The 27,673-nt window shown below is 36.3% G+C and overlaps 1 protein-coding gene and 1 long non-coding RNA gene across 5 annotated transcripts in view; one reads left to right on the forward strand and one right to left on the reverse strand.

Annotated features, from left to right (window-relative positions):
- The window catches only part of CDK8 (cyclin dependent kinase 8), a 115,008-nt gene that overhangs the window by 55,415 nt on the left and 31,920 nt on the right, over positions 1-27,673 (forward strand). For 3 of the 4 annotated variants that reach the window (XM_045461152.1, XM_045461238.1, XM_045461321.1), the window contains exons 2-4: positions 2,879-2,954; positions 12,876-12,986; positions 17,762-17,902. In XM_045461152.1, coding sequence (XP_045317108.1) covers positions 2,879-2,954; positions 12,876-12,986; positions 17,762-17,902 — 328 coding nt within the window. Of the gene's footprint in view, positions 1-2,878; positions 2,955-12,875; positions 12,987-17,761; positions 17,903-27,673 lie in introns of those variants that run through there. The other variant, XM_045461401.1, reaches the window with a different exon arrangement.
- On the reverse strand, positions 959-19,670 carry LOC123589416. The gene is made up of 3 exons (XR_006708338.1): positions 18,606-19,670; positions 13,697-13,816; positions 959-1,637 (listed from the first exon to the last, which is right to left on the reverse strand). It is a non-coding gene; the product is annotated as an uncharacterized LOC123589416 (long non-coding RNA).

A 27,673-nucleotide genomic window follows, 5' to 3' on the forward strand; every position in this document is an offset into this window, starting at 1 on the left:
TATCCTTTCAAATCTTGAACTCTACCACCTTTGCCTGTACTTTTATTTTTTAGGTTTATTTATTTTGAGAGGGAGTGGGGGAGGGGGAGAGAGAGAGGGAGAGAGAATCCTAGGTAGTCTCCGTGCCGGGAGCATGGAGCCAGATGCGGGGCTTGAACTCAGGAACCGTGAGATCATGATCTAAGCCGGAAGTCCAGAGTCGGGACGCCGACTCTGGGTGCCCTCCTCTTACTTCTAGTATATGACCTAATTTCCAACATGAGGAAGATTCAAAGCCATCAGGTGAGAACTCTCCCTGAAAGTATTTCTCCTTCTAGCCTTGTTTAATTTCTCCTCAGCATTTTCGTCCTTGCTCTCTTAATTTTTACCTGCCTCTCCCTCTTCCATCAGCAGCTCCTTCGCTCTGGATTCTTCTGGCAGTGCTGAACCTATCCAGTTCTCTTCCATCTTAAAATAATAGTAACTCGTGACCTTGCGCGTCATTCCAGCTGCTGGTGTACTTTCTCCCTCTCAGGTGTCTACGTTTATTATCTTCGTTTGCTTGTGCCCCGTTCATCGCCAGCTGCTGCAATGCGGACTCTGCCGTTACATCACTTCAACTGTTTTCGCCCGGTCTGCTCTCTGGTGACTTCATCATTGCTAAATTCAGTGAACGCTTCTTCACCTCACTAGTCTCCTCCGCAGCTTTCGATACTATTTACTATTCTACCCTTTCTGAAACTCTTTTTTTTTTTTTTTTTTTGACCTCTCTGGCGTCACTTTACTCCCATGGCTTTGATTACCGTGTGTGTCCTAATTATAGTAAACGCGTGTCTTCAGCTTTCTCTCGAGCTTTAGACTTGTTTATTCAGCTTGCCATCCTCACTCTGGTATCTCGGATGTGCCGCAGACTCACCCTACACGAAACAGAGCTGTCTTCTTCTTCCCTCGGTCCTTTTCCTCCCGTTTCTTATTTCAGTCGGTAATGTTGCTGGTAACCTGCTGCCTCGGCAGAAATCATTATCTTTGACTCCTCCTCCTTCCTTCTGACCAGTATCCTGTCACCAAGTGCTACTGGTCCTGCCTCGCGCACTCCGGTCCGTGTCCTCTGTATAGAAACCACCGTTGTGCAGCCACCGCCACCGTCTCTCAGCTGAATTACTTTAACGCTGTTTGCTTTTCAGTGGCTTCTCTGCCTCCTGTTCTTATTTGCTCTCCCAAAGCATTCAAAAGGCAGCCAAAGATATGTTTTCCCAATAAAACATAATTGATATTCTCTTATTAAAGAGATCTTTAATGGAGGGCTTCCTGTTATTCTTGGAGTAGAAAGACTTTTATGTTCTGGTTCCTGATTAATGTCCTTAGCCTCATCGCCCGTTGTTTACGATGTCTGTTCTCCTCACATGCTTTTGTCTTGCCTCATGCGTCTTCACATTGTGTTTCCGTCTTAACTCAAGCCACATACACATACACAAATACACATACCCCCACATCAGCAGTTCTCAAACTCCGATCTGGGAACCGCTAGTTGCCCCCAGAATCCTTTCAGAGAATCTGCAAGGTCAACACGATTTTCATAGTAGTGCTGTGATGTCACAGTTGACCCTTGAGTACGTGGGGGGTTGGGGGCGCCAACAGCCTACCGCGGTCACCACGGTCTAAAATCCACATATAACTTTTAGTTCCATAAGAACTTGACTACTTAAGCCATACAGATCACATAAACAGCAAATTAAACACGTTTGTTATGTTACATATGTTATTTACTGTGTTCTTAACAATAAAGAAAGCTTGAAAAAAGAAAATGTTACTAAAACTAGAAGAGAAAATATATTTACAGTACTGTATTGTATCTGTTGAAAAAAATCTGCACATAAGTGGACCCGTGCACCTCAAACCCATATTGTTCAAGGGTCAATGGTATTTCCTTTCTCACTGTCTCGTGAGTGTACAGTGGGTTTTTTCCCCAAAGGTGTCATAACGTGACATCATCGCTCTGCTGGCTAACGGATAGGTGCTTTGTATTCTGTTTTTAAAAGTTCCCATTTTTAAAATCGAATAGGGTAAATACTGATAGATATGACGAACAAAACCTTGCAGGTCCTCAGTAATATCCAAGAGAGTAAAGGGGTCCTGAGTCAAAACAGTGTGAAAATTGCCACTTAGGCCCCAGTTGAACGGTGTTTCTTCTGAGAAGTCCTTGCTTAGGTCCTCCACCAGAGTAACCGTTGAGTAACCTCTGCGGTATGTTAGTTACTTACCTGTCTAGGCCAGCAGACACAGAAAGCTCCATAGAAGAAGGAACTCTGCTGTAACCCCCATACCGAGCACAGTTCTGAATACATAGTAAGTGCTTAGTAAACACATGTTGAGTGAATCTCTTCAAAGGTATTTGGGAGATATGAGGACTATAACATGTTTGAAATTATAACCATCTTGTACTTTACTGATGCATTCATTTCTTAATTTTTTTTTGACCCACCGATATCTGAATGGGTTTTAGGAAGCAAGGTTGTGTGTGTGTGTATGTGTGTGTGTGTGTGTGTGTGTGTGTGTGTGTGTGTGTTGAGGGTACAGTACACACGCACACATGCGTGTATAAAAGGAAATCTATACGTATCATTGCTGAAAGTCTGGAGCTCCATTTCTGAATCTTTGTCTTCCCCAAACCATGGAGGCTTGGACAAGTCTTTTTATTACTTTGAATGTAACTTTCCTCATCAAATAATGGGATTGAACTAGATGATCTAAAAACTTCTTCCTATATGATACTATTTAACACATGTGAAAAGTGGTCTGTGTATCAAATATGTGGCTTATATTTATTTATATTTTATATTACTAAAAATGCACATAAATTTAGTTTTATCTGTATATTAAAATAACTTTGTTTTTGCAGGAAAGATGATAAGGACTATGCTTTAAAACAAATAGAAGGAACTGGCATCTCTATGTCGGCATGTAGAGAAATAGCAGTAAGTGAAGCTCTTTTTATAATCATTATTGTCATTTGACTCATGAACGTCAACTATGTGGTCTCTGAATTGTATTTGTCACATATACACATTAATTGAAAGTTGGTAAATATTTTTCATATTGGCCATTTGTAGAAAAATATATTTCTTTCCTAAGAGAAGTAAAGGTGGCATGTAGTTCTAGCAAAAATGTCTGCATAAATTCATTTATTTGGGAGTAAGTCAGTCTTAGTTGTTTATATAAATATATATTTTTCTGGTAAATGTCACTAAATATTAAGGGTCCAGTTATTATTTCATTGGGTGCAATAAAAGTAAGTTTGTAGGAACCTATATGTTCATTAAAACTAGTATTTCTATTTTAATGAGATTGATGTCATTACATGAACTTAAAATGAGATTGTGTTACTTGATTTTCATTGTATCTGTTCATTTGAATATGTTAAAAATATGCGCTGTTTTCTTTTGGAAACTTAGCTTTCCATATGGCATTAGAATCTCATTTTAATCCCAAAGGAAAATATTCATCTTAATGCACTATTAAATAATTATTCACAGATTTAAACTGAGTTTTACTTTCATGAGATTTTACTTCAGTTTTTACTATTGTGGCACTGTGGGTCCAAATTTATCTTTTCTGGCTATAATGAGAATATTATAGAATATATATTATAATCTTGTTGCTTTTAGCCCTTGTATCTATCCCCAGATAATAGGCTATTGTGAGCTAGATATATTAACTTAGATAATTTTACTCATTTAGTAGATTTATACCACTGGGTTTTCATTCATTTGTTGTATGTCATGTTGACAGGAACTAGAGTAGGTAAAAGTAAAGAAACGGAACAGTCAGGGTCCCTGGCCTTGAGTATTTACATGCTGATGAGGAAAGACACTCATATATCTTATAATAATGGTATACCAAGCACAGTGATAGAACTGTATGGAAAATGAGAAAAGGCTCTACATCTAACTGAGAAAATCAAGGAAGGTTCCAGGAAGACATGTAAAAATTACCTCCACGAGGGAAGAGTAGAGGTGAGGTGGAGGGTATGCCATGCTGAAAATTACCTTTCATGTAATTGATAGATTTTTAATGCTCTTGAATCTAGAGGAAGGGTATCTGTACATTAACTATCAGTTCTTCCAGCATCTACAGTTCTGTATATTCTAGTTAGTTTTAAAGAATTAAAATCCATTGAACTGTGGTCAGTGATGTTAGATGTCATGATAGAGATTATCTTTGGAGGGGTCAGGGAGTGATGGAAAGTGGAGACAAGGGAACTTTCAGGATTCTAGTAATGTGCTGTTTCTTGTTCTTGTTCTGGGTCTGGTTATGTGGGTTTAGTATGTGAGAACTCACCGAGCTGTGCACTTAACGGGTTTGTGTGCTCTTTCTCTGTGTTTATTAAACTTCAGCAAAATGTTTTGAAAACAACTCATTTTAGGAACAGACATTCTTCATGTGTATGTTGATAACTGTAAATGAAGTTAAGCACGGAGAGAAATATGAACACTTATTTTTAACGTATATGATTATGGTTCTTCAACCTAAAGTGAGCACAAATTTTTATTTTTGATGAAATTTACTATTTTTTCCTTTTCGTGACCATTGTTTTCTGTGCCTGACTGAAGAAATCTTTAGCCACGGATTGTGAAGATATTTTCCTGTGTTTCCTTCTAAAAGCTGTATAGTTTTGGTTGTACGCTTTAGTTTGGGTTCTGTTTAATTCATTTTTGTTTGTATACATGTGATGTAAGGTTTGAGCTTCTCCCCTCCCCTTGTGAAAACTTAAATGACTATGTAAGTGTGAACTGTTCTGGGCTCTGTTCCATTCTTACTGATCTCTTTGTCCGCCCTTATGCCATTATGAGGTCACTCTAGCTTTACAGCAAGATTTGAAGTAAGATTGTATAAGGCCACCAGCTTTAGTCCTCTGTTTCAGGATTGTTTGGGCTATTTTAGGTCCTTTTCAGTATCATATGAATGTTTGAATTCATATTCATATGAATATGAATTTTTATTTCTAAAATATGCATGCTGAGATTATGGTTTGGATCAATTCGGGGAAAACTAATATCTTAATAATATTGCATTCAGTCCATGAAACTCAAAAGATAAACTTTCTATTTTTTAATATTTTCTTTAATTTTTCTCAATAGTGTTTTGTAGTTTTTAGTTGTAGAGAAAACGCACACCTTCTGTTAAATTCGTTCCTAAGGACTTCATGTTTTCTGGTACTCTTGTAAATGGATTGCTTTAAAAATTTTTACTTCCCATTTGTTTGCTTCTATACTTCGAATTTTTTTAATATTGTTATTTTCATATCCATTTTATATCTAAATTCACTGGTAGGTTTTGGTGATATATGCAGAGAAATGATTATGTCATCTATGATTTGGAATAGTTTTACACCTCTTTTCATCTTTGTATTTTTTTTCTTATTGCACTGACTTGGCTTCCATATAATGTTGAAGAGTAATGAGGACGGACATCTTTGACTTGTTCCCAGTCTTGGGGAAAGTGTTTTCAGTGTTTCACTATTAGATAAAATGCCAGCTGTAGGTTTTTATAGATGCTGTCAGTCAGACTTAGGAAGCTCTTTCTAGTTTTTTCATAAGTGGTATTGAATTTTATCAGATGCTTTTTTTCTACGTGTACTGAAATGACCCTATAGTTCTCTTTTATTCTGTTTCATTGGTAGACCACATTGATTTTTAATGTTTGTCCAATTTTGCATTCTTGAAATAATCCCTGCTTGGTTGTTTATTGCTAGATTTGATTTACTAGTGTGTTGTTAAGGAGTTTTAACTGTATGAGTTTGAAGGATGTTGTTCTATAATTATCTTTTCTGTAATGTCTTTGTCTTTGGTATCAAGATTATGCTGTCCTCGTGAAACACGTTATGCAGCATTTCTTCATCCCCTGTATTCTGAGTTTCTGTAAGATTGGTAGTTTTTCTTCTATAAATATTTGATAGAATTCACAAACTAATATTATATCCTTAATAGCATCTAGTATTTGATATTTTGTATTTTTTATGTAGTTTGTCTATTTCATGCAAGTTGTTGATTTATCAGCACCAAGTTGTTCATATTATTCCCGTATCTTTTCATATCTGTAGCTTCTGTAGGGATGTCCTGTTTCATTGGAGGTTGGTAATTTGTATTTTCTCTCTATATTATCGATCTCTACTCTTTATTATTTTTTTTCCTTCTACTTTTGGCTTACATGTCTTTTTTATCTTCTTAAGGTGGAACCTTAGGTCATTGATTTTTAAATGGTTCTTTTCAATAAGCAATTAAAACTATAAATTTCCCTTTAAGCTGTATTCTACTTGCATTCCATAATTTTTGTTACATTGTATTTTCATTATCATTTAGTACAGAATATTTTCAATTTTCTTTGTGATTCTTTTCTTTTATTCATGGATTATTTGGAAATATATTGTTTAATTTTTTAAATGTGTGGAACAGAATAGAAAACCCAGAAATGAACTCACAAGTGTGTCAGTTAATCTTTGACAAAGGAGAAATGAATTTATAATGGGAAAAAAGACAATCTCTTCAACACACGGTATTGGGGAAACTGGACAGCTATATGCAAAAGAATGAAACTGGACTACTTTCTTAAACAGTACACAAAAATAAACTCAAAATGGATTAAAGGCCTAAATGTAAGACATGAAACCATAAAAATCCTTGAAGAGAGCACAGGCAGTCAATTCTCTCACATCATCTATAGCAACACTTTTCTAGATATGCCTCCTGAGGTAAGGGATACAAAAGCGAAAATAAACTGTTGAGACTACATCAAAATAAAAAGGTTCTGCACTGCGAAGGAAACAGTCAACAAAACTAGAAAGCAACCCACTTAATGGGAAAAGATATTTGCAAATCACATGTCTAATAAAGGGTTAGTGTCTAAAATATATAAAGAACTGATAAAACTGAACACTCAAAACAAATAACCCAGTTAAAAAATAGGCAGATGACGTGAATAGGCATTTCTCCAAAGAAGACATCCAGATGGCCAATAGACAAAAAAGATGCTCAACATCACTCATTATCAGGGAAATGCAAACCAATACTCCAATGAGCTATCACCTTATACCTGCCGGAATGGCTAAAATCAAAAACAGAAGAAACAACACGTGTTGGCGAGGCTGTGGAAAAAAAGGAATCTTCTTGCACCATTGGTGGGAATGCAAACTGGTGTAGCAACTGTGGAAAACCGTATGGAGGTTCCTGAGAAAGTTAAAAATAGAACTACCCTAGCGTCCTCTGGGTGGCTCAGGCGGTTAAGCGTCTGACTTCAGCTCAGATCATGATCTAACAGTTTGTGGGTTCAAGCCCCACGTCAGGCTCTGTGCTGACAGCTCAGCAGCTGGCCGCTGCTTCAGATTCTATGTCTCCCTCTCTCTCTGCCCCTCCCTCCCTCTCAAAAATAAACATTAAAAAAAGTTTGTTTCTTTTAATAAAAAAAAATAGAACTACCCTAGGATCCAGTAATCACACTAACTGGGTATTTACCCCTAAAATGCAGAAACACTTGTTCAAAGGTATACATGCACCTGTGTGTTTATTCCAGTATCATTTACAATAGCCAAATTATAGAAGCAGCCCATAGCTATCGTCAGACCTATGGCATAAATTCAGAATTTATTATTTTTGCCATGTTGTAAAATTTTAATATTATAAATCAATGTCATTTTGAGAATATTGGAGATTTTCGTATCTTCTCACAGCTATACATGGTATTTATTAACAAGATACAGTTTCAAATATTATTAATTTTTTATTTATTTGTACTTTAAGAGTTCAAATTAAGGGTGATATTAGATGGCACAATTAGAATGAATTAAGTTTGTAATGAATGACATATTAAGACGTTTATATTTTTAGCAGTGATCTTAGTATTCAGGAAATTACAAGAATTTGTTCCCAGTAGAATTAGAAGAATTTAGGTGATTTTTGTGATGGAAACCACTGCTTAAGCTTATTCAAACCTTTTCTTTAATTTTTTTTAACTTAAAATCTTCAAAAAGGCAAAAAAAAAAAAAAAAAACCAACCTTAGAAAATGTTAAGAAATATGTAACTACATGCTGTGGGCTCTGTACGGGGTGATGAAATGCTGAAGTTCTTTTCATCAGCTTTGAAAACTGGGATGTTCCCAGTGCCAGAGTACCAATGTCAAAGCACTGCCTGTAGCACTTAAAGCCCTAGCCAAATAAACCTGTGATTTACTTGGCTTGACCACTTACTAGCTTGTAGGGCCCAAGGCAAGTTAATTGTGTTTTTGTTTCCTCATCTGTAAAATGGTAATAGTGTCTCATAGGGTTTATTGTGAGGGGCTTAGCATACTTCTTTGGACACCATAAACTCCAGGTAAATGTTAGCTGCTGTCGGTAATGGGTTACCACTACTGCAGCCGCAGCCTAGGATTGTCTGCTTACTTGCATTTGTCTCCCACTGGAGAACCTCAGCAAGTCTTAGCACATTTTATGTCCAGGACCTAGTGTATCTCCCACAGTGGCTGGCATGTAGGAGGTATTTGGTTAATGTTAGCCCTGCTAAATGTAGCACAGCTCCCTGGTTTTTTGGAAGTACTTCAATAGAAATATTTACTTAGATGTAATTCCCCACTGAGACTCGGTTCCATCTCTAATCCCACAGTGACCCATCTCCTGATAAATCTCCCTTTAAAAAACATCTGCATAGAGTGTTTTACTTACTCACTAATAGTAGTTATTTACTGAGTTAGTTTACCAAGGCTGCCATAGCAAAATACTATGGACTGGGTGGCTTAAGCAACAGAAACTGACTCTCTCTGTGGTGGAACTTGTAAGTCCAAAATTGGAGAGTCTGCAGAGTTGGGTTTCCTCTGTGGCTTCTCCTGGTTTTGCAGACGACTATTCTCTTGTGACCTCTTGGAAGGTCCTGTCTGTACCAGCTGCCCTGGTGTCTCTCTGTGTGTCCTACCTAATCTCTTCTTATAAGGTCACCATTCAGATTGGATTAGGGCCACCCTAATGACCTTATTTTAACTTAATTGCCTCTGTAAAGGTCTTATGTTCAGATACAGTCACATTCTAAGGTACTGGCAGTTAAGGCTTCAACATATGAATGTGAGGGAGAACACAGTTCAGTCCATAACACTTACTGTTACTTACTTACTATGATAATGATAGCACTGACTGTTAATATATTTTTAAATTATTACCCTCGAAGATTTGTTGTCTGACTCATCAGGTAGATGTTTTAAAAATAGAAGTGGATTTTTTTTTTTAAGTTTATTTATTTATTCTGAAAGCTAGGGGAGAGGCAGAGAGAGCGAGGAGAAGAGAGAGAGAATCCCAAGCAGGCTCTGAACTCGTGCGGAGCCCATTGAGGGGCTCTAACCCACAAACTGCGAGATCGTGACCGGAGCCGTAATCAAGAGTCGGATGCTAAACCGAGTGAGCCACCCAGGCGCCCCAAGAAGTAGATTCTTAAAAGAAGTAGAGGGGCGCCTGGGTGGCGCAGTCGGTTAAGCGTCCGACTTCAGCCAGGTCACGATCTCGCGGTCCGTGAGTTCGAGCCCCGCGTCGGGCTCTGGGCTGATGGCTCAGAGCCTGGAGCCTGTTTCCGATTCTGTGTCTCCCTCTCTCTGCCCCTCCCCCGTTCATGCTCTGTCTCTCTCTGTCCCAAAAATAAATAAACGTTGAAAAAAAAAAATTAAAAAAAAAAAAAAAAAAAGAAGTAGACTGGTTTTATGATGAAAGCAGTGATCTTAGTCCACAGGTCAGAAGCCAAAGGGTGTTTTGTATGATGCCTGTACATTTGTGTATATATATATTTTTTTTTTTAATTTTTTTTTTTTCAACGTTTATTTATTTTTGGGACAGAGAGAGACAGAGCATGAACGGGGGAGGGGCAGAGAGAGAGGGAGACACAGAATCGGAAACAGGCTCCAGGCTCTGAGCCATCAGCCCAGAGCCCGACGCGGGGCTCGAACTCACGGACCGCGAGATCGTGACCTGGCTGAAGTCGGACGCTTAACCGACTGCGCCACCCAGGCGCCCCTGTGTATATTTTTTAATTCACAAATTCATTAATCATCAAATACCTAATGAGTGCCTACCAGGTGCCCAGGCAGTGTGCTAGAACCTAGCAGTGAAATGGTGAGCAAGGCACTGTGCCTGTCACTGTGCATTTCACACCCTAATATATATTTAGACATCTGTGCTTATGAAGTATAATGAGAAATAGCCCCCCCCCCAGAGTGTTAGGTCTTGGAAGGTATTGGTATTAGACCTTAGAGTGTTGGCTTTGTGTTTTAAAAGTCAATTAATTAGTTTTAAAAGCATTTAAAGCCTGATCGTAACCACTACCCAGGACTATGACCATGAGCAAATTATTTAATACCCTCAAACCACTATTTTCTCATAAAATAGAAGTAATATAAATATTTCATACAGTAATTCATGATTAAGCGAGATAAGGCATGTCCTCTGCTTATTTAGCACCATGTTTGGGCCTCTAGAGAACTTAATAACGTATGTTGCTGGTTGTTTCCCCCACTTCCCCAGTACCGGAGCTAAGCCTCATCTTGGAAGTAAAATTGAGGGGTTATCTAAGAATAGCTTTATATGTAGGTTTCTAATGGAGTTTGTCGCAATTTCTACCCTGCCACTTTCCAGAAATGATTTGAAATAGTGCCTGAGAAGTGTGTTCCAATCGTGAGGTAATAGAGAAAACGCTTGACCCAGAACTAAGGTGAACTTAGCACTAGGGTTGGCTCTCCAGCCAGCTGGATTATCCTGGGTGACTCCGAAGTCTAGACTTCCCCTATCAGATTCTTTGCCTTGTTTACTAATTAGGAAATGGTTAATCTTAAATACTGCCCCTTTAGGTTTCTGAGGATTTGTGTGTACTCTCTAAAGTCTCATAGCTTTGAAATTATATTCTGAAAGCAGAAATAGATAACTTGAATTTAATCTTGCTTCTGAATAAAATAATTATCACTTTCCGGAGAATAATCGCTAATGTAAGTGATTTAACATACAGTCCATTCATAGTCTTTCCTTTGCTGAATTCATTGTAGAGTCCTTCATATATTGTTAACATTGTATTTATATTAATTCTTGTTTTGGTAGCAGTGTTCTTATAAAAGGTACTGAAGTCGTAAGTTCCAAGACCTTGACTTTCTCACATGGCTGTCATGTATTTGGAACACATTTGGAAGCCACTGTGTAAGTCAGTTGTAACTGATAAATACGTAGTATGAGGCTTCATGAGAAATTTTTTCTTGTCATTGTTGGAGCTGTTGTTGACAAGGTAGGAATACTTTTTAACCTTTTAATCCTAATGGATTATTAGGGCCACATTGGTTATGAAATGAGAATAAAATAAGGAGATAAAAGATTTTAGATAAAAGAATGTCCTTCTAGGAAATGAGAAAGGTTAAACCCATAAAAATGTGTTCTACTTAGATGCTTCTGTCTGCATAAGTTCTTTATTATTTTATTAAAGGCTAAAATATTTTAATCAATTTTACTATATATTTGAAATGCCTGAGAAAATAGGTACCATATCTCACAGAATTACAGATCTTAATTCTCATCTGCTATTTGATATTGATAAATGTTGTATTTTCTAATGTCGTGATTAGTTTTTTTTTTAAAGAATTGCAAACTACACATTTAAGTTCAATTGTTTTATGATGTCAAAACACAGACAACTAGCAAAATGGGAGAAAACATTTGTAAATCATTTATCTGACAAGGGATTAATATCTACACTAAAGGATCACAACAACAAGAAGAAGAAAACAATTCAAAATTGGGCAAAAGACTTTGGATAGACATGTTTTCAAAGGAGGTATACAAATGACCAATGAGCACCTTAAAGAAGATGCCTAACCCATTGTTAGGGAAAAGGCAAATCAAAACCACAGTGAGATACTACTTCATATCTGTTACAATGTGGCTGTTATTAAAGAGCGGGGAGAAAAAGGAAAATAGGTGTTGATGAAGATGTGGAGAAATTGGAACCCTCATGTGTTGCTGATGGGAATATAAAATGGTACGGCTGCTGTGAAAACCGGTTTGGTGTTGCCTCCAAAAGTGAACCACAGAAGTCTCATACGATCCACCGATTCCACTCCTGGGTATATTTCCAAAGAATCGAAAGCAGAGACTCAGGTAGCTGTATACCAGTGTTCACAGCAGCATTGTTTACAGCAGCCAAAACATGGAAACAACTCAAGTACATCAGCAGATGAATGGATAAACAAAAGGTGGTACATACATACCATGGAATGTATTCAGCCCTAAGCAAGGAAGGAAATTATGACGCTGCTAGTGCTACAGTGTGGCTTAACCTTCAAAACATTATGCTAAGTGAAATAAGCCAGACACCAAAGGACAGATACTGTATGACTCTAATACTTTAAAAGAGGTACCTAGAGTAGGCAAATCCATAGAGACGATGTAGAGTAGAGGTTAGCAGTGGCTGAGAGAAGAGAAGGGAAATGGGGAGTTATTGTTAAATGGGTACAGAGTTTCTGTTTAGGATCATAAATAGTTCTAAAATGGGTGGTGGTGATGGTTGCAAACATTTTGAGGAGACTTAATGCTATTGAATTGTACACTTAAAATTGTTAAAATGGTAATTTTAATGTTATGTATTTTATCACAAAAAATAAAAATGAAATAAAACCAACTAAACAATAACAACAAAACAGATTTACTCAATTATATCTTTTCCAAACAGTTTTTCCTCATCTGTATGGACACTTTTAAAATAGTGTGGGTAGTTATGAGATTTTTAGGATTGATTACCATTGCGTTTTTATTGCCTGTGAATTACAAATGGTGTGGTTCGTTTAACATGATTTTCATAGCAAAAATTTTTAATGGATCTTCCTTATTTTGCAGTTACTTCGAGAGCTTAAGCATCCAAATGTCATCTCTCTTCAAAAGGTGTTTCTGTCTCATGCTGATAGGAAAGTATGGCTTCTGTTTGACTACGCTGAACATGACCTCTGGGTAAGGTGAATTGTGGTAGGAATCAAGTCATTGGTTTTAGTCAGAGATTAAAGGTGACTAAAAACAATTTTAGGAGTTTATCTTACTGTGAAATTTACATTTTTTTAAGTAAAAGTGACCTCACAGAATATGGTTGATGAATTACCAAGACTAGGGTATTTTGCTTTGCATTATTACTTTTTGGTCTTATCAATTTCATGTTTGTAACGTGCTACAGAAAACAGTAGAATCTGAACAGTATAAACAACTATTCGGTGTGGTATCTTAGCTACAGATTTTTGATAAAATTTTTAAGGTAACTGTAATAGCCATTTTGTTCTAGGATTTAAAAGCAGCATGTTTCCTTTTACTCTGTAAAGGAATATAAGATGAGAAAGTGGTATCCGTGTGTAGGGAGACAAATACGTGAGAGCTAGTCATTCTGTTATTTGTCATACAACATGAGGCAAGTCTCTTAATGGCTCTGAGTGGGGGGGGGGGGGGCTCTGAAGTTGTAGGCCCCCCCCCCCCCATCTGTAAAATGTGATACTTTTCCTGCTTTTCTACAGGATTATTTGGAAGAGCAATTTTGTATTTGGAAAGCTTCATAAACTAAGTGTAGTATACAAATCTAACATACTATTAATCATTTCCTGGATATTATTCACACTTAATACCATATTCTAATGTATTGCTTATTTCCATAAACAGAAATTCAGTATTGTACTTACTTGAATTGGGCATGGTCTCGTTTAGGAAGAATTCTTTGTGGAAGACAGCTTCCAATCAAATCCTTGAAGATTCTCAAAGTCAAGTGATTACAGTCTCTTAGATGAGTTTTATTAGGTTAGCTAATATAATGACAAAAATGATGTTACATTGATAAAAATTATTATAAACTGAGAATTTATTTTAAAAAATTTTTTTTACTTTTATTTATTTTTTTTATTATATGAAATTTATTGTCAAATTAGTTTCCATACAACACCCAGTGCTCATCCCAAATGATGCCCTCTTCAATGCCCATCACCTACCCTCCCCTCCCTCCCACCCCCCATCAACCCTCAGTTTGTTCTCAGTTTTTAAGAGTCTCTTATGCTTTGGCTCAGAATTTAAATTTATCTTGGCTAAAGAGCTGAAATACAAAGAGCTAACTCAGTATTTTGCATTTACTCAGTAGATTGTTTTTAAAACCGGTATTTACGAAAGTCTTGGGCAACTATCAGATTTACTCTATTAATCATAACGGTTATGTTTCTTGAAACTCTGAAGTGCAATCTTGGGGATAAGAGTTTATGATATATAAAATGAAAATCTGTAGCAAGATAGCCAAAACAATTTTGAAATATACTCACAAAACTTATATGCTGATCAGTCAGTCTTGTGTAAAGAACATGTTAACACAGACTACAGTTGAGAAAATAAAACAAGTAAGCGAAAACCCAGTATTACATTGAGTTAATTCATTAACAAGTGCTTCACTTCTGTGAACTCTATTTTTTCTGATATTTAATAAGTAATTTAATAGGATCTTTAAATATTTCACTGTGTTTTGTATACTGGCCTATATGTATATTTCTATACTGGCTGTGCATCTCTTGAGATAAATAAAAGAAAAAAAACATACATACAGATCTTCCTTGACCAACGATGGAGTTAGATCCTGATAAATGCATCGCAGATTGGAAACATATCAAGTCAGAAGTACATTTCATACACCTAGCCTGATTGCTGAACATCATAGCGTAGCCTAGTCTACCTTAACTGTGCTGAGAACACTTAACATCCCCCTCCAGTTGGGCAAAATCTCCTAACACAGAGCCTGTTTTGTAATGAAGTGCTCGGTACCTCACATCATCTATTGAACACCGTCCTGAACTTGAAAACCAGAATGGTTGTGTGAGTGTGGAGTGGTTGTAGCGCGTTGGCCGTTGCCCCTCGCTGAGGTACAGCAGCTGCCGCCGCCTGGCATCCTGAGCGAGCACTGGCCTGCGTGCTGCTAGCCTGGGAAAAGATCACATTTCAGAATTCAAAGTGTGGTTTCTGCTGAATGCTCATCGCTTTTGCTCCATCACCACGTCAAAAAATCATAAGTTGAACCACTGTAAGTCAGGACCATCTGTACTGATATGCAAGGGATTATAATATTCTGGCTCAGTTTCAGGTATCTTCAAAATAATTTACAGTTTTCATTCAGCTGCACTTTGTAAATGTAAAAACAAAATTTTGAAGTAAAACTAACACAAGTAAACAGTAAATAGTTTGGAAGGAAGTTCACCTCCTGAAAATAGTAAAATAGTTTTCAACTCTTGCTAATTTCCAGAATTAACCTCATTTACATAATTTTAACCCTAACAGATTTCAGAAATGGAAACTTCTATGGGTTTCATATACTTTCAGATTTATAAGAAGTATTTTTCACTGTGTGGATTTCTGTTTTCCATGAGTATAAATGCAATTTGATTCAAATTATTTGTGTAAGTTATCTGTAAAGAATTGTTTTGAACTGAAAGTAGACATCACATTTTCTATTCTATGAAACTATTGTCCACAGTCAGTGCTGGTTGTAAATATTTTTGTTGTTGTTCACTTCTGTTCTTTTAAAATAAATCTGATCAAATCAAATTGGGATTCTGTTAATAAAAATTTATTAAATTAGTGTGGCCGGTATTGAATTGGACGCTCATTCTCAAGCCTAACATGAAATCAAATTATATGATCCAAATTTATGAGAAATTGTGTAGGCTGGTTTATAAACATAATTTGTAATAAATCATGATTTGTAATAGTTGAACATAGGAGATCGTATTGTATTCAGTATAATTTCTAGCTAGTATGTGATATTTAATTTTACGTGTCGATATAATAATTATACTTTCGCAGATTATGCTGCATGCAGTGTTCCCAGATGTGTATACATGGGCATCATTGGCCTTATTGTCCTCTTATTAATACTCATTTAAGTCAAATAAGTACTTTTAATGTTCATTTTAATAAAAATAAAATAATTCCGTTTACTAAAACCTCCTTTATCCATTTCATTTTCTTATTTTAATTGGAGTGTTGAATTAGCTGGGGTAAGGCAGCAGAGGATAACAAAAACAGTTGCAGTAAAAAGAGTCATTTAAAAAAATCACTTAGGTGTTGGTGAAATTTCATGCTAAGCACACCGCATATTTTTTATATAGCCCTGGAATAAAAACAAAGGTAAGCGATTTCCCCAGTGTAGTTTTTTGTAGTTATAACATATTGGTAAAAAAGTGATTTGTTAAACCCTAATGAAAATGTTAACTGAAGGGGTGCTTAACTGGCTTAGCCAGTAGAGTGTTCACCTCTTGATCGTGCAGTTGTAAGCTCCAGCCTCACGTTGGGGATAGAGATTACTTAAAAATGTTAACTGGAGGAGTGCATATGGCATCATTTATTGTACCTCCCCTACATCTTCTTTTCTTCTCACTCTGTCAAGTTTTAATTTTTATAAATAAGGATGTATTTTAATCTATTTTTATTAAGCTCTGAAAACCATAGCTCTTAAGGTGAACAGACTTTATTGTCACACCATTTCTTAGGATATGTGACAGAACATTCTAGATTATTGAGTTTTAGCTCTATTTTGCTTGACTGTTTTAAAATACTTTGGGCAGATAACAGAAGAAAATTAAAATAGTGTTATGCTGCTAATAAAGTATAGATTAATCATACTACATGCAGGCTGACACTTTTACTTTCCCACCAGGTAGTCTTTGCTATCTATATATTTTTTTCTTTGGAAAGTAAAACTTCTTCACTCATGAGTTACTAGTTCTTCCTTATCCTTGTTCTACTTTCTATGTCATAAGAAAATAGGAGGTGAAAATGTTGACCTGTAATATAAAATATGTCTGTCCTGTTTTAGTTGTGTTTACTAATGTCAAGAATACGGTTGATATTCACCCATAAATACTGCTCAAGAGTCTGTTCTTCTGCACATGAGGTATCAGACATATGCCTAGTGTTACACACAGCAGAGTTGATTTCAGCTGATTTGTAGGTGTTCTTGCAGTTTAAGAGTGCTTTAATTAAAACGAAGAAACTTGTCAAGAGAGTTTGAAACATGGGATCTTGTTTCTACTGAGGTACATTTGTTTATAAAGCAATTTTCCTGTTTATAAAATGGTATTGTGTTTTACCAGATGTCCACTAATACTGTTCCTAGAAAGTTTTTAATGACTAGTACAAGGCTATTTTTTTCTCATCTGAATCTTAGCTATTTCTAAATATTTCCAGTGTGAACTGGTCATTTACATGTGATTTCTGTATGCTTCTGTGTATTTTATTGAAATAATTTCCCTGTGTGCTTCCTTTATAACCCATGTATTATAAACAGGTAACACATTTATGCTTTGTCAGCCAACCCATAAGTATCTCTTGAAATTTGTTCTGTTTATTTTCTTTTCATTTAATTAGTACAGATAAAACAGATTCTGTTCTTGAAAATTTCTACCAGGTAAACAGGGGTCAAGTATATTCTGAAAGTATTTTTTAATTATACTTTTAAAATAAAATCACATTGCTCTCAACTTCTCTGTTGTAATCATTTGTTTTCTGAGACACGATCATTTGCTCAGGAAATGAAATTTTAGCTCCAGTTAGTAGGAAATTTTAAGTTTATGTTATTCAGCAGAATATGAAATTATATTTTCAATATCTTCGGGAATCCCTGAGTGTTTCTTTTTCTGTTAGGAAAATATTATACATCAAGTGCTCTTTCCCTCTTTTCTTTTTTAAGCTTCTGGTGATATTTTTCTTTCTTTCAGCATATAATCAAGTTTCACAGAGCTTCTAAAGCAAACAAGAAGCCAGTTCAGTTACCTCGGGGAATGGTGAAGTCACTATTGTATCAGATCCTAGATGGGATTCACTACCTGCATGCTAACTGGGTGTTGCACAGGGATTTGGTAAGTTGATATGTAGTTAGGTTTAAGCAGAAGGATGCATTTATAGTTGGTTGATTTTCTAGTTTTCTCTACATATCAGTGCTGCATAGACTTGCAAACCTTGTAGAAGGGTGAGAGTGCTGTAGTCTCCTTACAGTCTAGCCTCGTGCTGTTTATATGATGCATCCTGCTTCTCTGACGTATACTGGCTGGGGTTCCCTGAAGAGGTGAAAGAGGGCACATTTGTTTTCCTAAGCTTTTGTTTACTTTTAACTTTATAAATGAAGTCTAATTGATTATTAGATGCTAAGCAAACTCTAGAAATTGATATATTTGTGAATAACTTGGAAATGAAACTTCGGAGCCTACTGCAACTAGGTTACATATTAGAAGAGGAGATCTTAATTCAATCTGCTGGGTTGTTGTTGTTTTTTTTATGTTTATTTTTTTGAGAGATAGAGATCAATCTGCTTATTTTTAAGCCCCACTATATTAGTAGCAGTCTTTTGACCAGTAACATTTATTAATCATTATTGAGTACATTATTGAGAAGCCTTGCCATGTTAATGCACATTAAATTCTTAAGAATTCCACATGGCAGAATAATTTATGCCTTTTTATAAAATCCATCTAGCATGAAATTTTTCGTTAAATGGTGCGTTGTTCATTCATCTTCCTGGATGTAAATGATTTAAATCTCAAATTCCCCATATTGCATAATTACATTGTGCTTTGTTGTTCTTTTCTTTGTAAAGGTGGTAACTATAGTAAAGTTTGTGACAGTGCCTTCATTCCAAACAGTTACAAACACAGTGCTGGAAGTGATGACTTGGTCTCTGATCACATGTGTCACATAGTCACTAATAGTGACTTAGTCACTAGTCACTTAGTCACTTAGTGACATAGCCAATAGAGACTTAGCTTTTAGCCCTGTAGACTTTGAGATGGAGCTGATCTGCCCCTTTTGCACGTAGTCTGTCTGAGCTGCTCTGTATTGAATGCCTTCAGATCAGATGTTGCAGTGTCATAATTTCTTGTGCTTGCATCTGTTTTCAACAAATCTCCTCACAATATGTTTAAGGGTACTTATTTTATCTCCAGGTCACATACCTAGAAAGCATTTAGACTAGGACCGATAACATCAGAAATTCGGTTGAAGGAACTTTTTTCCGTATGCAAATTTTATTTTTAATATTATTAGGGTATTTTATTTACAGTGGAATTACAGAAGTGAGACAAGTCTGTTGGTTCCTTATGAAGCTGAAAGTAAATTTCAACTTTTAGGGAAGTCAACTATTGATACTTTTAAGCTACCGACCTTTTTTATGATCTCCGAAAGAATAAAATATGGCAAAAGGGCATTTTTCCCTAATTATGCTGAGATGACACTACATTTTCTTTTTGTTGTAAGTTATTTTTCATCGTGAAAATATGTCTGTTTATTAGATGAATACAAATTGAAAACAAATCAGCATTTCAGTTGTTATGTTAGTATATAATATATTTGAACCACTTACAGTAATACCAGCGACAGTAGTGAAAAGAGTTACAGTTAAATTTTTTTAAATTTCTCTTTTGGGAAAGCTCTTTCTATTGGTGTGGCATAGACAAGTTCTCTTTGACCTAGAGATAGTGTGGGACGCTTCATTTTGGAGGTCTCCCCGTCTTTTAGTGGTGTGCCAAGAGGTGGGGGCCAGTGGGAGCAGTGCACCCTAGATGCCAGCATCAAAGGGATGCACCATCTGAAGGTGACTTAAAAATAATAAACAGACTTTTATAAGAGAATAAACAGGGGGACACCTGGGTGGCTCAGGTGGCTGAGCGTTGGGCTTTGACTCAGGTCATGATCTCGTGGTTCTTGACTTCAGGCCCTTCATCAGGCTCTCTGCTGTCCACACAGAGCCCACTCTGCCTCCTCTGTCCCCCTTTCTCTCCGCCCCTCCCCTGCTCACGCTCTCTCTCTCTCTCAAAAATGAACATTCATTTAAAAAACAAGAAAAAAACATGAAAAGAGGTTACTTTCAATTGTCACCATATGCTGGCAATTGGGAACAGTGTCAGTGATAAAATATTCTCGTTCTCTGAGGAAACCATTCCCACCCTTCTTACCCCTCTCATCTGCCACTGCTGTCTGTTTAGTTGTTTATTTACCCAAAATATTTTCCGACCTGTAATGTATTGTCTGAGTACTGCTACCTCCTTTGACTCCCCCACTTAGAGTGAAAGCTCTTGAATCATTTGTGTATGACTGTTCACACCTAAGTCTCTTGTGCATTGTAGACACACAAGGGCCCACGGAACCATTGGGTCATTAAAGTGGTAACATCTGCCCCCAGTCAGGATCTTACCAGTTCAGGTGCTTACTTCTTGAATCAGTCCTCAGTTTCTGTAAGAAAGATTCGTTATCATAGTTTTTGTTAAAATGTGTCCACCTTCCTACTAACTAAAAAGTAAATTTTGGAGTTTTGATGGTATGTAATGCTCAACTATAATGAGATATTCATATTTGTAGCAAAAAAGTACTTACTCTGAAGGATGTTCTTCAGAAGCGGATAACTTGACTTTAACTCTCTCAAATATTATTTGCAGATGAAATACTTATCCTATTAGAACAAATATAATTAATGGCTAATTATATTCCTTGCTTCTTTGCAGTCAGGTTTAGATGAAATGTGGCAATAGTGACCTAAACAGACCTATGTAAGATTTCTAATGTTACGAATTGCTGACATGCCACGAGAAACATCAGACTAAGATGGATAATTGGCACAGACTCCCTAAAAATATCATTTTAATAATGCCCTAGAATGTTATTGAAAGTTTGCTTAATAAAATAGAAATAATGATCTGAGATGGTAGAATAATGAAGTTCTTTGTTTGATATGTGCAGTTGAACTTTAACAGTTAATAATCCTATTTAATAAATACAGATTAATTTCATCACTATTAATCATCACATAGTAGCAGATCAGTTACTGGGGTCTGTTGTCCTTAGTGAGAAATAGAGATTTAATAATTCTGAAACTCTGGTTGGACTGAAGTCGGTAATAATTGCATATGTGTGTGGATGTTTTATGAAGAATGGGCCTGAGTGGCGCCTGGGTGGCTCAGTCGGTTAAGCGTCTGACTGGGTTTTGGCTCAGGTCATGATCTCACGGTTTGCGAGTTCGAGCCCCACATCAGGCTCTGCGCTGACAACGCGGAGCCCGCTTGGGATCCTCTCTCTCTGAGCCTCCACTGTTCACACACACACACTCTCTCAAGATAAATAAATAAACTTTAAAAGAAAAAGAAGAAGAATGGGCCTGAAAGGAAACACATGAAATATTTATTTTTGTGCAATAATTTGTGAGTCCAAGTCAAACTTTTTTGGTTTTACAACATTAAAATATGTATGTATAAGTTGGTTTGCTTTACGCTTAATCTATTTGCCTTAACTAGAGATAAATAAAAACAAAGATATGTGTTAGCTTTGTTCTTCCCTTTGACTACACTCTTTCCCTTCTTTTATTCTCCTCCTCTTGGGAAATGAAAATAGTCTGACCAACAGGCTATAGTCCTGGTTCTGGCCCTAACGTTTGTATTAGGATCCTCCAGAGAAGCAGAATGTGTATGTGTGGAGAGGCAGAGATTTATTTTAAGGAGTTCCCTCGGGGAAGTTGTAGAGGCTTGGTGAGTCCAAAATCTCTAGGGTAGGCCAGAAGGCTGGAGACTAAGGGGAAGAGTTGCAGAAAAGTCCAAAGGCAGTCTGCTGGCGGAATTCTCTCTTACTCAGGATAGGTTAGTCTCTGCTCTATTGTGGCGTTGGCCTCTGACTGAATGGTAGGGCCCACCCGTGACATGGAGGGTGAGCTGCTTTTCTCAAAGTCTACCAATTTAAATCTTAATCCCATCCAAAAACACTTTCACAGAAACATCCAGAGAAAGGTTTGACCAAATGTCTGGGCACCATGGCCCAGCCAATTTGACACATAAAATAACCATCCTGTACAAATGAGTAAACAGAGGCACAGAGTTGAAGGAATATGGGACCAGTTAATTCCAATTTTTACTCCCCAATTATCTGCTTATATAAAAAAGGAGTACTGGGTTAAAGAATATTAAGATTTTTTTGCCCGATGCTATAAGGAGGAACTATGTGTGAAATCTTAACGAAAGCTTTGAATAAAGATAAACTTAAGTGAGTCAGAATAAGGAAAAGTTTGAAGTCTGTTAGCCTGTTGGATTGAGTTTGGTGGTTTTTCGGAGCATGAATAAAAAGACATTAAACATCAAATCCTATCTTATACTTTCTGTGTAGAAGCAAAAGTGTGATTTGGCAGTGGTGTCTGAAGTCTTTCCTCTTAAAAGGTTGTCCTTCTTGACTGAATTAAAGCACATTGGCAAGGCCATGAGAAGTTGTCCCTACTAGTGCCTCTGCTGTGACCATTTCAGGTCACCCAGCCACCCAGCCAACTCCCTCTCTTGTCTGTCCTTTTTCGTAGAAAAGATTAGTTTTTTATATAACTTTCTAAATTTAAGATTGGTTTTCTTGCGCAGTTGTGAAATGAATGTCTAAGTCAGGTTTCTCTTTTAACTAGGAGACCTTCTGTGATTGGGTTAAAATTTGAAAATCTCTGTTAAGTGTATGCACGCTAGTATTTGTGAATTGAAGTGAAAGCTGGCTTTAATCTTCTTTCCTTCCATCTCTCTCCATATACCTGTTTCCAGCCAACTCAGAGATTTCCCTGTGTACTTGAACCCCCTCTTGCCGTCATCTCTAGTCGATGTGTCTCGTTTAAAATTCTATTCCTCCTTTAAAGCACTGCTCCTGCTACCTCACCAATAAAGCCCTCCCTGATCACCCTAGCTAGGAGTGAGAATGTTTACATCTAAAGTCCCATAGCAGTTATTTTGAATTACCCAAGGGGCACTTAAACTAGTTTTGGTAGTATGTTCTCTATTTGATTATAAGTTCCTGAGGGCAGAGACTGGGCTCCTCTGTGTTTGTATTCCTCCCAGTGCCTAGCAAAATACAGTCGGTATATACAGTATTGCTTATGTTTGTTGAATGAATGAACTAGCTCATTTGTAGCAGAAACAGGGTGGCTTCCAAGATGGTTCTCCCTAGGTTATTTCTGCTACCACCTAATGTTTCTCCCTGTCTACAGATGTGTGCACGCTCCTTTTTACAGCCTATTGTCTTATCACTGCTGTGGTTTACTGAAGGCAAAAAAAAAGGGCAAAAGAAAGAGGGCAAAAAAAAAAACCCTTTGTTCATAGTTTTTAATTCTTTTCAGCAGCCTTCCTCTTTCTTCCTAGAAGAATTCAGCTCTTATCAGTCAGTCCAAAGACCATTCAGCTCATGATATCGATCTGTTGATTTCTTTTATCACACTCTTTTTCTACCCAGTATTTTTGTTTCACCCAGTGAAACCTATTTCCTGACCATTTACCTATTTATTCGTGTTCTCTTTATGTCATTTATTTTTTCCAGCGTTTTTCTTAAGGTTAGGACATCTCCATCGTAGTTCATTTACATCCCTTACTTTTTTTCAAAAACATCTTCAAGTCCCAAGTGTGTGAATTATTCTTTAATTGTAGATAAGGCAGCAGTACCTACCTTGTGAACACACAGCAGTTCTGAACTTACAACTCTCATTTCACTTTTATACTACATTTAAGTGACCAGTTCATTACTGGTCACAATGTAAATACTTTAATTTCTAGCTAATAGTTATTCACTTTTAATTTTTTAGTACACTTAGTGTTGGCTGAATTTTATGCTTTTGTTGAAAATAGTCATCCACCCATATCAGCCAGACCATAGAAATGGTTTACACTTAATTCAACTCTAAATGTTAAGGACTTGGGCTTTCAACATATTTCCCAGGGAACTTAGGAACGTAGAGTGCTAGTTAATAAAACTGGCCAGTTGACCATTAGTTTTTGTTGAGTATAAATCAAGTTCTCATGGTCATTAATGTGTTCCACTTTTTAAAAAGCTGATATTCAAAATCTCATTTTAATTATTACCCTAATGGTTTTAGCATAATGGTAATTAACTTGGAGCTACCAGGCACATAGGGGTATTTTCACCTTGTTGCCCTAAGTGGAGTAGAATATTAAGTGAGAGATACTGTAACTTTTCATCATAGTTTTTTTTCTTCTTTTTTCATTCAAGCTGAATTACAAGGCTGTATATGAAATTTGGAGTGCTTTGTTGGAGTATTGCAACAAGCTGCTGTAGTCACTCTTGCCCGAAAGCATTTCAAAATAGTTTTTTAGGCCACAGTAAATTTCCTAGAAAATAAATCTCTACAGAGACTTCTTTTAGGAGTATCCCAAAGGGGATGTGCTACTGTGAGAGAAGTACATGATGTGAGATAGCCCAGTGGGCCACAGTATATACACACGTAAAAGAGGTTTAAGCCATTTCAAAGCTTTCATCTGAAGTAAAAGAAAAAAAATCTGATAGTGCTGTTGCCCTGCAGTTAATTTTAATTATACTGGGTGGCTTGGAATCACTTGGTGGGGCTTCAGCTGTCCTTGGTGAAGGATGAGTTGGTTTCCTAGCAACCATTAAATAAGATCAAAATCTTTTGAGTGAGCCACTGACTCAAACTCAATTTCATAGGTCCTGCTTTATCTTGGCATCTTATGTATTGATGGTAGCATGATGGATTATTGGGGTATCCTGGATCTGATTCTCTTTGAGTGAAAGATTGCCTGGTTTATTAGTTTTGCTTACTGAACACTATATATTTGCTCATGGTGATATGGTTTGTTTTGAAGTGCATTTTTTTATTGTCTGCTGAATTCTGTCACTAATAAGTGGAAAAACCGAGAAGCAAAGAAGTTAAATGACGTGATTCTGGCTACTTGGAGAACCGTAACAAAGCTGGATCACTAAATTCAGGGATTTTTCTTCTAGGTTGGTGATTTTTAAATTGCAGGTTGTAAGCCATAAATGAGTCAGGAAAGCACACAACACAACTAGCCTTTTTATTTTTATTTTTTTAATGGAATAGAATAGAAAAAGTATCAGAGTGTATCATACGTATTAAGGGCAGTTATTGTTTCATGAAATTTTTGTTTTACTTTTATATGTTTATATGTGTGTTCATTTAATATTAAATTGTTTTCTTGCTGTGGGTATTTGATATGGTTAGGAAAAGAGAAAAAAACTTAGTCAAATCTTTAGAAAATACTCCCAAATTATAGGTACTTTGATGTTTTGTGCACACTCCTTGCCAGTGATGATAAAACTTTTTTGAATAGCAGCCGCCCATTAGGGAAAAAAAAATTCAAACTAGGGTTTTTATATGGGCACGAGAATTTCAGGCAGGTTTCCCTTTCTTCCTTTAATATCTTTTAAATTGTCTGAATTGCTTGCGGTTAACATATATTTTGTTAAAATCAGAAAAAAAAAAGTGTTTCATTTGGACTAGAGACTGAGGAAAATGTCTGTTTAGTCTGTTATTGAAGTTCACACGTAACATTCAGTGTAGTTTAGGGTATTTTTATGTTGGTAAAGGATGATGCTATTAAAGAAAAAAAGTAAAAACGTGCATACACTTTCTTTCTGCCCAAAAAGAAGGGCCAGTAAATTCTTCGGGATGGTGGGGGGAATAACGAGCAGAAAGGATCCTGAGATTCCTCATATGCTGGAACAGGAGAGCAACGAAATAATTGAACAGTTGGAAGAAAGGAGCCTACATTTGCAGCCTCTGCTCTGTTTTTTGCCCCTTCTCTGTGCTTTAGCTTCCATAAAATGAGTGTGGGGATCGTGTAAGCATGTTTCTTTAAAACAGATTTTGGGAAGAAAAATGCTCTGGGAAATGTCAGGTTTAATCACGCTTGTTACTTGAGATTTCTTTCATTTACTGGGAGCTCCAGTGATTTACTCTAATTTTCTTATCTGTTTGATTGTATAGCATTAAGATTGTATCCATAAAATTTAGGTTTGAGGATAAAGCATGGGTTTTATTGATAACAGCTGATTGAGGCAAACTTAAATGAGATTTCCATTGATTTTAATTATTATTGTGAATGTCGTGCTTATTCTAAAGCGTGTTTACTTAAATGACCAATTGGAAATTTTCCTTGAAAATATTTGATTGTTTGTAAACAATGTTTGATTTCTTGACAGATGCCACATTTGCTTAATTTTGATATTAATGTTGAGCATACACAATGGACTGCATTCTATCATATGTAAATAATGAAAAAGTAGCCCGCTTGATTTTACTAAATGGCAGCTGCAAATGTCATACATTTTATAAAGACACGTTACAAGTTGGCAATAAAAATGCTGCTATTTGGTTTACATGTTGCTTGTTAGGCTACTTTTACATTCTGAATGAGTCTTTTCAGATACTTTATCAACACACTGCTAGAATATTTTTAGTCAAATTTCTCACCAATCAAGAAGGGTTATTCTAAATAATCTCGTCAAGGTTTTTGGTTTTTTTGTTTTTTTTTTAAGAGTTTAAGACGATATTTTTGAGTGATCCTGAAAATTCAGTACAAGTAGAGGATTATCAGAGTTTTGAGTCTGATATATCTTTTCTCTGTTTTTCTCTTCTTTTGACATAATTGACGGGATAACATCATTATATCATTTACATAACTGCTTGCATATTTTTTAAAAATGTTTTGTTTACTTCGAAGGAGAGAAAGAGAGTGTGCTTAAGCAGGGGCGGGGCAGAGGGAGGGAGAAGGAGAGAGAATCCCAAGCAGGCTCCATGGTGTCAGCACAGAGCCTGACACAGGGCTCAGTCTTATGGCAAGATCATGACCTGAGCCAAAATCGAGAGTCAGATGCTTAATGGGCTGAGCTAACAGGTGCCCCAACTGCTTCCGTTTTTTATAAACAAAACTTACTATCATCCAGAGCAGTGTGTTTCCAAAAACAGGGCAGATTTGGGAAGGTTTCGTTTAAAGGACTTTTGAATCCTATTAAAGACAAGAATTTACCAGGCCCCTGATACAAGTTATTACTAGTGGATATAGTGTTAATATATCCTTTTTCTCTTTTGGCCTTTAGACTTTTACATTAGGAAAAGAGAAATACATACTGTCTACAGTCAAAATACCAAGAAATGCTTTTTCTAAAAATAAGTTTCAGAATTTTTTGTATTATATTCTGAAAAACATATAAAAATTAATATTCCAGTCTAGCTTTCTAATAGTAGAGTCAGGCCTTTTAGAGTATTAGAGTATTATATTGTCTTCTAGACTAATGAAGATTTGTCAAAGTAATTTAATCTTTAAAGATAGAGTATATTAGATAAGGTTTTGTCTTATCTCAGCTAAAATTGTTATCTAAACCTGTTTAGATCACAGGCTCCCTTGGCCATATATATCTTTCCGTCTTTTTCAGTTTGATAACTGTATGTCTTTACTGGATACAAGCAAATGAGAAATGGTTATATAAGAGGGTAAAAGTAAGTCTTCCTACAGAAATAAGCACATGCAGCTAGCCATATTTCAAAGTCAGTTCAACATAAAAGTTCAGGACTTTGAGTAAATTTTTATAAATGTTATAATCAACACATAGGATTTTTTTTTTTTTAGATTGAGTAAAACTAAAAGTTTCCTCAGGTACAATTAGATATTAAATTAGTAATAGTTATTGAATTAACTGTTGAAGAAATATTTCTTTATTAAAGTTTCCTGCTCCTAGTACGGTTAGGATTTTACTTGTTTTTCAGAGTGTCCCTTTGTTGTAATAACCTATGTCCGTTTTTATTTTTTATGTATAATTTGCCTTCAGATATATATCATGCCATAGATATAATACTTTTAAGT

This window comes from Leopardus geoffroyi, chromosome A1 (assembly GCF_018350155.1).
Source record: "Leopardus geoffroyi isolate Oge1 chromosome A1, O.geoffroyi_Oge1_pat1.0, whole genome shotgun sequence".
Lineage (NCBI taxonomy): Eukaryota > Metazoa > Chordata > Mammalia > Carnivora > Felidae > Leopardus > Leopardus geoffroyi.